Genomic DNA, 11,259 nt, shown 5'->3' on the forward strand with positions numbered 1-11,259 from the left:
GAGAGGAACCAGGCTATGAGGGGTGGTCAGTCCTCTTCTGGCTGTACTGGGTAGAGAGGAACCAGGCTCTGAGGGGTGGTCAGTCCTATTCTGGCTGTACTGGGTAGAGAGGAACCAGGCTCTGAGGGGTGACCAGTCCTCTACTGGCTGTACTGGGTAGAGAGGAACCAGGCTCTGAGGGGTGACCAGTCCTCTTCTGGCTGTACTGGGTAGAGAGGAACCAGACTCTGAGGGGTGACCAGTCCTCTTCTGGCTGTACTGGGTAGAGAGGAACCAGGCTCTGAGGGGTAGTCAGTCCTATTCTGGCTGTGCTGGGTAGAGAGGAACCAGGCTCTGAGGGGGGGCCAGTCCTCTACTGGCTGTACTGGGTAGAGAGGAACCAGGCTCTGAGGGGTGGCCAGTCCTCTACTGGCTGTGCCGGGTGGAGATTATAACAGAACATGGCCTAGATGTTCAAACGTTCATAAATGACCAGCAGGGTCAAATAATAATAATAATCAGTGGTTGTAGCGGGTGCAACAGGTCAGCACCTCAGGGGTAAATGTCAGTTGGCTTTTCATAGCTGATCATTGAGAGTATCTCTACCGCTCCTGCTGTCTCTAGAGAGTTGAAAACAGCAGGTCTGGGACAGGTAGCACGTCCGGTGAACAGGTCAGGGTTCCATAGCCGTAGGCAGAACAGTTGAAACTGGAGCAGCAGCACGGCCAGGTGGACTGGGGACAGCAAGGAGTCATCATACCAGGTAGTCCTGAGGCAAGGTCCTAGGACTCAGGTCCTCCGAAGAAAGACAGAAAGAGAGAAAGAGAGAATTAGAGAGAGCATACTTAAATTCACACAGGACACCGGATAAGACAGGAGAAATACTCCAGATATAACAGACTGACCCTAGCCCCCCGAATTACTCCAGACAAGACAGTATAATGGACTGGGCCCCCCCCCCCCCCCCCCCCTGCTTGGCGTGTGCTACGCCACTTCTTTATAAATATAACTGTAAGGAATCTAAGATGTCATGTGATCCCCAGCTGTGCGTTTGTTTTGCTAACTTCCTAGTAGCTAAGTGGCTAGTTGTCAAGATCCACCTTCTTGGTTTCAGCAGAGATATTCAACTCCTTCCTGGATCAAGATCCCTGTTGTCTAAATTGTTCCCAGCAAATAAATTTATTTATATAATTTTTTTGTAAATTCAACATGTACTTAGTCAAAGTTTTTAATTGTGTTTTTTTTATCCCTGCCCCTTTTCAGTGTCGGGACCAATCAGAGCTTCCAAGAAAACCACAGCTTTAGTTTCTCCACCCACTACTCTCACGGCATCACCACGGCGATATACCATCCCGGGTACCGGTAAGTCACGGCATCACCATGACGATATACCACCCCGGGTACCGGGAAGTCACGGCATCACCACGGCGATATACCGCACGGGTAAGTCACGGCATCACCACGACGATATACCACCCCGGGTACCGGTAAGTCACGGCATCACCACGGCGATATACCACCCCGGGTACCGGTAAGTCACGGCATCACCGTGGCAATATACCACCCTGGGTACCGGTAAGTCACGGCATCACCGCGGCGATATACCACCCCGGGTACCGGTAAGTCACGGCATCACCACCGCGATATACCACCCCGTGTACCGGTAAGTCACGGCATCACCGCGGCGATATACCACCCCGGGTACCGGTAAGTCACGGCATCACCGTGGCAATATACCACCCTGGGTACCGGTAAGTCACGGCATCACCACCGCGATATACCACCCCGGGTACCGGTAAGTCACGGCATCACCACCGCGATATACCACCCCGTGTACCGGTAAGTCACGCGGCTTCAGGGTGTTTCTCATTTCTCTCTCCTTTCCTTTCCTCGCCTCCTCACCTTCATCTGTGTGTAAGACCCAGGAGATTCATTTATGTCCCTCATTTCCTAGACATTCTTATCCAGAGCGACATAGTTAGTGCTTTAATCTTAATTAAGATGGGTGAGACAAGCACATATCTGTTGTAGCAAAGCAGCTGTCAGATCTAGTTAGAAAAGACAAGTCTATGTTTTAGTAGAATATGGTAATCGGGGCGTGGTTTGGTAGAATATGGTAATCGGGGCGTGGTTTAGTAGAGTATGGTAATCGGGGCGTGGTTTAGTAGAGTATGGTAATCGGGGCGTGGTTTAGTAGAATATGCTAATCGGGGCGTGGTTTGGTAGAATATGGGAATCGGGGCGTGGTTTAGTAGAGTATGGGAATCGGGGCGTGGTTTAGTAGAGTATGGGAATCGGGGCGTGGTTTAGTAGAGTATGGGAATCGGGGCGTGGTTTAGTAGAGTATGGGAATCGGGGCGTGGTTTAGTAGAGTATGGGAATCGGGGCGTGGTTTAGTAGAGTATGGGAATCGGGGCGTGGTTTAGTAGAGTATGGGAATCGGGGCGTGGTTTAGTAGAGTATGGGAATCGGGGCGTGGTTTGGTAGAGTATGGGAATCGGGGCGTGGTTTGGTAGAGTATGGGAATCGGGGCGTGGTTTGGTAGAGTATGGGAATCGGGGCGTGGTTTGGTAGAGTATGGGAATCGGGGCGTGGTTTGGTAGAGTATGGGAATCGGGGCGTGGTTTGGTAGAGTATGGGAATCGGGGCGTGGTTTGGTAGAGTATGGGAATCGGGGCGTGGTTTGGTAGAGTATGGGAATCGGGGCGTGGTTTGGTAGAGTATGGGAATCGGGGCGTGGTTTGGTAGAGTATGGGAATCGGGGCGTGGTTTGGTAGAGTATGGGAATCGGGGCGTGGTTTGGTAGAGTATGGGAATCGGGGCGTGGTTTGGTAGAGTATGGGAATCGGGGCGTGGTTTGGTAGAGTATGGGAATCGGGGCGTGGTTTGGTAGAGTATGGGAATCGGGGCGTGGTTTGGTAGAGTATGGGAATCGGGGCGTGGTTTGGTAGAGTATGGGAATCGGGGCGTGGTTTGGTAGAGTATGGGAATCGGGGCGTGGTTTGGTAGAGTATGGGAATCGGGGCGTGGTTTGGTAGAGTATGGGAATCGGGGCGTGGTTTGGTAGAGTATGGGAATCGGGGCGTGGTTTGGTAGAGTATGGGAATCGGGGCGTGGTTTGGTAGAGTATGGGAATCGGGGCGTGGTTTGGTAGAGTATGGGAATCGGGGCGTGGTTTGGTAGAGTATGGGAATCGGGGCGTGGTTTAGTAGAGTATGGGAATCGGGGCGTGGTTTAGTAGAATATGGGAATCGGGGCGTGGTTTGGTAGAGTATGCTAATCGGGGCGTGGTTTGGGTAGAATATGGGAATCGGGGCGTGGTTTAGTAGAGTATGCTAATCGGGGCGTGGTTTGGTAGAGTATGCTAATCGGGGCGTGGTTTGGTAGAGTATGCTAATCGGGGCGTGGTTTGGTAGAGTATGGGAATCGGGGCGTGGTTTGGTTAGAATATGGGAATCGGGGCGTGGTTTAGTAGAGTATGCTAATCGGGGCGTGGTTTGGTAGAGTATGGGAATCGGGGCGTGGTTTAGTAGAGTATGCTAATCGGGGCGTGGTTTAGTAGAGTATGGGAATCGGGGCGTGGTTTGGTAGAATATGGGAATCGGGGCGTGGTTTGGTAGAGTATGGGAATCGGGGCGTGGTTTAGTAGAGTATGGGAATCGGGGCGTGGTTTAGTAGAGGTATGGGAATCGGGGCGTGGTTTAGTAGAGTATGGGAATCGGGGCGTGGTTTAGTAGACTATGGTAATCGGGGCGTGGTTTAGTAGAGTATGGGAATCGGGGCGTGGTTTAGTTAGAGTATGGGAATCGGGGCGTGGTTTAGTAGACTATGGGAATCGGGGCGTGGTTTAGTAGAGTATGGGAATCGGGGCGTGGTTTGGTAGAATATGGTAATCGGGGCGTGGTTTGGTAGAGTATGGTAATCGGGGCGTGGTTTAGTAGAGTATGGGAATCGGGGCGTGGTTTAGTAGAGTATGGGAATCGGGGCGTGGTTTAGTAGAGTATGGGAATCGGGGCGTGGTTTAGTAGAATATGGTAATCGGGGCGTGGTTTGGTAGAATATGGTAATCGGGGCTGTGGTTTAGTAGAATATGGGAATCGGGGCGTGGTTTAGTAGAGTATGGGAATCGGGGGCGTGGTTTAGTAGAGTATGGGAATCGGGGCGTGGTTTAGTAGAGTATGGGAATCGGGGCGTGGTTTAGTAGAATATGGGAATCGGGGCGTGGTTTGGTAGAGTATTCAGGAATTGTTTAGGTCAGTGCACAGACAGACTAGCTCATTGAAGTTTCCAGTGTTTTAAACCAGAGGATACTGTGGATCCTGCCTTGTCATTGTTTGGTCTGGTACTGGTGGAAACAACAGAGATGATAACATCTTGGTGTGTGTGTGTGTGTGTGTGTGTGTGTGTGTCAGGTTGCTGCTGGTAGGGGGTTGTGAGTCGGGTGTTGATGATGCGTCCAGGGCGATCCGCTGTGGCCTCACGGCCTGGAGAGCTCTGTCTGGATCGCCCCATTACAAACAGGTCACCAGCTACGAGGACGACACCAGCACTGTGAGTACCTTACAATTATAAAACATTTACGGATTTTATAGGAATAATGTAGGGCTCTATATAATATATTGTAGGGCTCTATAAAATATATTGTAGGGCTCTATAAAATATATATTGTAGGGCTCTATAAAAATATATTGTAGGGCTCTATAAAAATATATTGTAGGGCTCTATAAAAATATAATGTAGGGCTCTATAAAAATATATTGTAGGGCTCTATATAATATATTGTAGAGCTCTGTAGAATATATTGTAGGGCTCTATAAAAATATATTGTAGGGCTCTATATAATATATTGTAGGGCTCTATAAAAATATATTGTAGGGCTCTATAAAAATATATTGTAGGGCTCTATAAAAATATATTGTAGGGCTCTATAAAAATATATTGTAGGGCTCTATAAAAATATATTGTAGGGCTCTATAAAAATATATTGTAGGGCTCTATAAAAATATATTGTAGGGCTCTATAAAAATATATTGTAGGGCGCTGTAAAATATGTTGTAGGGCTCTATAAAATATATTGTAGGGCTCTATAAGCAGTAAACAGTAGCAGTAAACAGTAGCCTACCAAGAAAGTCATTGGTCACTATCTTCCTCCTCCTGTGCACTGAAACCATCTCCTTTGGTGTCGGAGTGGAATAGCCTCAGAATTGCTTCATCCGATATTGGATCGTTTTCATTGTCGCTCTCGTCACTTTCATCCGGAGGCAAATCCCCCGCTGAGCCCTCTTCAACACGCAGCAGTCCAGCCTTTCGCAAACCCGTTGATGATAGTGGATTTTTTTGACAATGCTCCACGCTGTCAGGACCCACTGGCAGACTTGACCACAAGTTGCTCTTCGCATGCGGCCCGTTTTAGTGAAGGATTTCTCCCCACTTGTCATCCAAGCCTCCCGCTGAACACGGAGCGCCACCTTAAATGCACGATTTACACCGATGTCGAGTGGCTGCAAATACTTTGTTGTGCCCCCAGGAATCAGGGTGACAAAAATGACTACCGTAATCAGAATGATGGGAAGTTTGAGCGCGCTCGATTTAATCTAAACAGTAAACAAAAATAGTTGTTTGACCTTAAAACCCGTTCGGCAATTTCATTGGTCTAATGAAAGCTTCATGCCGCCAAAAAACTGAGCATGTCACAGAATGTTTATTTTTTTTATAAAAAAAATTTGAAAGCGAGAAAAATCCATATATTAGCCGCGTCATTGTTTAAGCCGCGAGGTTCAAAACCTGGGAAAAAAGTTGCGGCTTATAGTCCGGAATTTACGGTACATGGCCATTTAGCAACAAAGTGTTTTTAAGTTCCCACTTGGTCAGGTAGTGAGGAATATAGCCTCTATAAAGATGTCAGCGGATTCTCTGAAGAACCAAATAGATATCTGGATCATTCGGATAGATATCTGGATCATTCGGATAGATATCTGGATCATTCGGATGGATATCTGGATCATTCGGACAGATATCTGGATCATTCGGACGGATATCTGGATCATTCGGACGGATATCTGGATCATTCGGACAGATATCTGGATCATTCGGACGGATATCTGGATCATTCGGACGGATATCTGGATCATTCGGACGGATATCTGGATCATTCGGATAGATATCTGGATCATTCGGATAGATATCTGGATCATTCGGATAGATATCTGGATCATTCGGATAGATATCTGGATCATTCGGACAGATATCTGGATCATTCGGATAGATATCTGGATCATTCGGACGGATATCTGGATCATTCGGATGGATATCTGGATCATTCGGATAGATATCTGGATCATTCGGATAGATATCTGGATCATTCGGATGGATATCTGGATCATTCGGACAGATATCTGGATCATTCGGATAGATATCTGGATCATTCGGACAGATATCTGGATCATTCGGATAGATATCTGGATCATTCGGATAGATATCTGGATCATTCGGATAGATATCTGGATCATTCGGATGGATATCTGGATCATTCGGATAGATATCTGGATCATTCGGATAGATATCTGGATCATTCGGACAGATATCTGGATCATTCGGATAGATATCTGGATCATTCGGACAGATATCTGGATCATTCGGATGGATATCTGGATCATTCGGACGGACGGACGGAGATCTGGATCATTCGGACGGACGGACGGAGATCTGGATCATTCGGGATCATATTTTCACAGGTCGCACGTCAACATATCTATCACGCATTTCCTGGACATGTTAGCTGAAATAGCTTACTTTTTGAATCGGGGGCTACCATCTCTGTTGTCTTACTTGCCACTGGAAAACAATAGTCCTGCCGCTGATGTAAACTCCCTGTCCATTTAAAACATTTCATTTGAATGTGTTGTGTTTATTGTATTGTATTGTATTGTATTGTATTGTAACCTGGTGTCTCTCTCTGTCTAGAACCAGAAGAAAGGTTTCTTCACTATCCCCAGCTTCAAACTCTTCTCGAGACACAACAATGAACAGGTACCTCTCTGGTCCCTCATTTCCTTCTCCCTCCTGGCTTCTCTAACTCTCTAACTCTGTGTTTGTGTCTAACTCTGTTTGTAACTCTGTGTTTATGTGTAACTCTGTGTGTTTGTGTGTAACTCTGTGTGTTTGTGTGTAACTCTGTGTGTTTGTGTGTAACTCTGTGTGTTTGTGTGTAACTCTGTGTTTGTGTGTAACTCTGTGTTTGTGTGTGACTCTGTGTGTTTGTGTGTAACTCTGTGTGTTTGTGTGTAACTCTGTGTGTTTGTGTGTGACTCTGTGTGTTTGTGTGTGACTCTGTGTGTTTGTGTAACTCTGTGTTTGTGTGTAACTGTGTGTTTGTGTGTAACTCTGTGTTTGTGTGTAACTCTGTTTGTAACTCTGTGTGCAGGATGGTTTGTAACTGTGTGTGTAACTCTGTGACTCTGTGTTTGTGTGTAACTGTGTGTTTGTGTGTAACTGTGTGTAACTCTGTGTTTGTGTGTAACTGTGTTTGTAACTCTGTGTGCAGGACGGTGTGTTTGTGTGTGTAACTCTGTGTTTGTGTGTGTAACTCTGTGTGTGTAACTGTGTGTTTGTGTAACTCTGTAACTCTGTAACTCTGTGTGCATGACGGTGTGTTTGAGTGTGACTCTGTGTGTTTGTGTAACTCTGTGTTTGTGTGTAACTCTGTGTTTGTGTGTAACTGTGTGTTTGTGTAACTCTGTAACTCTGTGTGTGTGTGTAACTGTGTGTTTGTGTAACTCTGTAACTCTGTGTGCAGGACGGTGTGTTTGAGTGTGACTCTGTGTGTTTGTGTAACTGTGTGTTTGTGTAACTCTGTAACTCTGTGTGTGTAACTCTGTGTGTGTAACTGTGTGTTTGTGTAACTCTAACTCTGTGTTTGTGTGTAACTCTGTAACTCTGTGTGTGTAACTCTGTAACTGTGTGTGTGTGTAACTGTGTGTTTGTGTAACTCTGTAACTCTGTGTGTAACTGTGTGTTTGTGTAACTCTGTAACTCTGTAACTCTCTGTGTGTGTAACTCTGTAACTCTGTGTGTGTGTGTGTGTGTGTAACTCTGTGTTTGTGTGTAACTCTGTAACTCTGTGTGTGTGTGTGTGTGTGTAACTGTGTGTTTGTGTGTAACTGTGTGTGTAACTCTGTAACTCTGTGTGTGTAACTGTGTGTTTGTGTAACTCTGTAACTCTGTAACTCTGTGTGTGTAACTGTGTGTTTGTGTAACTCTGTAACTCTGTGTGTGTAACTGTGTGTTTGTGTAACTCTGTAACTCTGTGTGTGTGTGTAACTCTGTGTGTGTAACTCTGTGTGTGTAACTCTGTAACTCTGTGTGTTTGTGTAACTCTGTAACTCTGTAACTCTGTGTGTGTAACTCTGTGTGTAACTCTGTAACTCTGTAACTCTGTGTGTGTAACTGTGTGTTTGTGTAACTCTGTAACTCTGTAACTCTGTGTGTGTAACTCTGTAACTCTGTGTGTGTGTGTGTGTAACTCTGTGTGTGTAACTCTGTAACTCTGTGTGTGTGTAACTGTGTGTGTAACTGTGTGTGTAACTGTGTGTGTAACTCTGTGTGTTTCTGTGTGCAGGACGGTGTGTTTCGTATGAGTCTGTCTCCTGACGGTTCGCTCCTGGCCGTCATCCATTTCTCTGGACGTCTGTCTGTCTGGGACCTCCCTTCTCTCAGACAGACAGTCTCCTGGGACCAACAACTACAGGTGATCTGGGGGCTGGTTAGGAGGGGGTCTGTCTGCTACTGGGTAGAGAGGTTAGGAGAGGGTCAGTCTGCTACTGGGTAGAGAGGTTAGGAGAGGGTCTGTCTGCTACTGGGTAGAGAGGTTAGGAGGGGGTCTGTCTGCTACTGGGTAGAGAGGTTAGGAGAGGGTCTGTCTGCTACTGGGTAGAGAGAGAGGTTAGGAGAGGGTCTGTCTGCTACTGGGTAGAGAGGTTAGGAGAGGGTCTGTCTGCTACTGGGTAGAGAGGTTAGGAGGGGGTCAGTCTGCTACTGGGTAGAGAGAGGTTAGGAGAGGGTCTGTCTGCTACTGGGTAGAGAGAGAGGCTAGGAGAGGGTCTGTCTGCTACTGGGTAGAGAGGTTAGGAGAGGGTCTGTCTGCTACTGGGTAGAGAGGTTAGGAGGGGGTCTGTCTGCTACTGGGTAGAGAGGTTAGGAGAGGGTCTGTCTGCTACTGGGTAGAGAGAGAGGTTAGGAGAGGGTCTGTCTGCTACTGGGTAGAGAGGTTAGGAGAGGGTCTGTCTGCTACTGGGTAGAGAGGTTAGGAGAGGGTCTGTCTGCTACTGGGTAGAGAGGTTAGGAGAGGGTCTGTCTGCTACTGGGTAGAGAGAGAGGTTAGGAGAGGGTCTGTCTGCTACTGGGTAGAGAGGTTAGGAGAGGGTCTGTCTGCTACTGGGTAGAGAGAGAGGTTAGGAGAGGGTCAGTCTGCTACTGGGTAGAGAGAGAGGTTAGGAGAGGGTCTGTCTGCTACTGGGTAGAGAGGTTAGGAGGGGGTCAGTCTGCTACTGGGTAGAGAGAGAGGCTAGGAGAGGGTCTGTCTGCTACTGGGTAGAGAGAGAGGTTAGGAGAGGGTCTGTCTGCTACTGGGTAGAGAGAGAGGTTAGGAGAGGGTCTGTCTGCTACTGGGTAGAGAGAGAGGTTAGGAGAGGGTCTGTCTGCTACTGGGTAGAGAGGTTAGGAGGGGGTCTGTCTGCTACTGGGTAGAGAGGTTAGGAGAGGGTCAGTCTGCTACTGGGTAGAGAGAGAGGTTAGGAGAGGGTCTGTCTGCTACTGGGTAGAGAGAGAGGTTAGGAGAGGGTCTGTCTGCTACTGGGTAGAGAGAGAGGTTAGGAGAGGGTCTGTCTGCTACTGGGTAGAGAGGTTAGGAGGGGGTCTGTCTGCTACTGGGTAGAGAGGTTAGGAGAGGGTCAGTCTGCTACTGGGTAGAGAGAGAGGTTAGGAGAGGGTCTGTCTGCTACTGGGTAGAGAGAGAGGTTAGGAGAGGGTCTGTCTGCTACTGGGTAGAGAGAGAGGTTAGGAGAGGGTCTGTCTGCTACTGGGTAGAGAGAGAGGTTAGGAGAGGGTCTGTCTGCTACTGGGTAGAGAGAGAGGTTAGGAGGGGGTCTGTCTGCTACTGGGTAGAGAGGTTAGGAGAGGGTCTGTCTGCTACTGGGTAGAGAGGTTAGGAGAGGGTCTGTCTGCTACTGGGTTGAGAGAGAGGTTAGGAGAGGGTCTGTCTGCTACTGGCTAGAGAGGTTAGGAGAGGGTCTGTCTGCTATTGGGTAGAGAGAGAGGTTAGGAGAGGGTCTGTCTGCTACTGGGTAGAGAGGCTAGGAGAGGGTCTGTCTGCTACTGGGTAGAGAGAGAGGTTAGGAGAGGGTCTGTCTGCTACTCGGGTAGAGAGAGAGGTGAATTCTGCACCAATATCCTCTGTGTACAACGTTAAACACCAAATAATGCAGAGCAGAATTAGGCCGATACCCGCTAATTATCAAAATCCAGAAAAAGAGCCGTTAAATTCTACAACAACCTAAAAGGAAGTGATCCCCAAACCTTCCATAACAAAGACATCTCCTACAGAGAGATGAACCTGGAGAAGAGTCCCCTAAGCAAGCTGGTCCTTCCATAACAAAGCCATCACCTACAGAGAGATGAACCTGGAGTAGAGTCCCCTAAGCAAGCTGGTCCTTCCATAACAAAGCCATCACCTACAGAGAGATGAACCTGGAGAAGAGTCCCCTAAGCAAGCTGGTCCTTCCATAACAAAGCCATCACCTACAGAGAGATGAACCTGGAGAAGAGTCCCCTAAGCTAGCTGGTCCTTCCATAACAAAGCCATCACCTACAGAGAGATGACCTGGAGAAGAGTCCCTAAGCTAGCTGGTCCTTCCATAACAAAGCCATCACCTACAGAGAGATGAACCTGGAGAAGAGTCCCCTAAGCAAGCTGGTCCTTCCATAACAAAGCCATCACCTACAGAGAGATGAACCTGGAGAAGAGTCCCCTAAGCTAGCTGGTCCTTCCATAACAAAGACATCACCTACAGAGAGATGAACCTGGAGAAGAGTCCCCTAAGCTAGCTGGTCCTTCCATAACAAAGCCATCACCTACAGAGAGATGAACCTGGAGAAGAGTCCCCTAAGCTAGCTGGTCCTTCCATAACAAAGCCATCACCTACAGAGAGATGAACCTGGAGGAGAGTCCCCTAAGCAAGCTGGTCCTTCCATAACAAAGCCATCACCTACAGAGAGATGAACCTG

General features: G+C 47.8%; 1 protein-coding gene and 1 long non-coding RNA gene across 3 annotated transcripts in view; both read left to right on the plus strand.

Moving 5' to 3' along the window:
- The window catches only part of nbas (NBAS subunit of NRZ tethering complex), a 254,699-nt gene that overhangs the window by 19,944 nt on the left and 223,496 nt on the right, over window positions 1–11,259 (plus strand). Inside the window, exons 9-12 of the mRNA XM_082977106.1 lie at window positions 1,243–1,341; window positions 4,392–4,530; window positions 6,943–7,008; window positions 8,597–8,725. Coding sequence (XP_082833232.1) covers window positions 1,243–1,341; window positions 4,392–4,530; window positions 6,943–7,008; window positions 8,597–8,725 — 433 coding nt within the window. The remainder of the gene's footprint in view (window positions 1–1,242; window positions 1,342–4,391; window positions 4,531–6,942; window positions 7,009–8,596; window positions 8,726–11,259) is intronic.
- On the plus strand, window positions 8,739–10,248 carry LOC145879894 (uncharacterized). 2 transcript variants are annotated; one of them, XR_014392780.1, is made up of 4 exons: window positions 8,739–8,845; window positions 8,877–8,954; window positions 9,167–9,501; window positions 9,580–10,248. It is a non-coding gene; the product is annotated as an uncharacterized LOC145879894 (long non-coding RNA). The 2 variants fall into 2 exon arrangements; XR_014392781.1 differs by having other exon boundaries at window positions 8,739–9,135.

Source organism: Salmo salar, chromosome 06 (genome assembly GCF_965601325.2).
Source record: "Salmo salar chromosome 06, fSalSal1, whole genome shotgun sequence".
In the NCBI taxonomy this organism is placed as follows: Eukaryota; Metazoa; Chordata; class Actinopteri; order Salmoniformes; family Salmonidae; genus Salmo; species Salmo salar.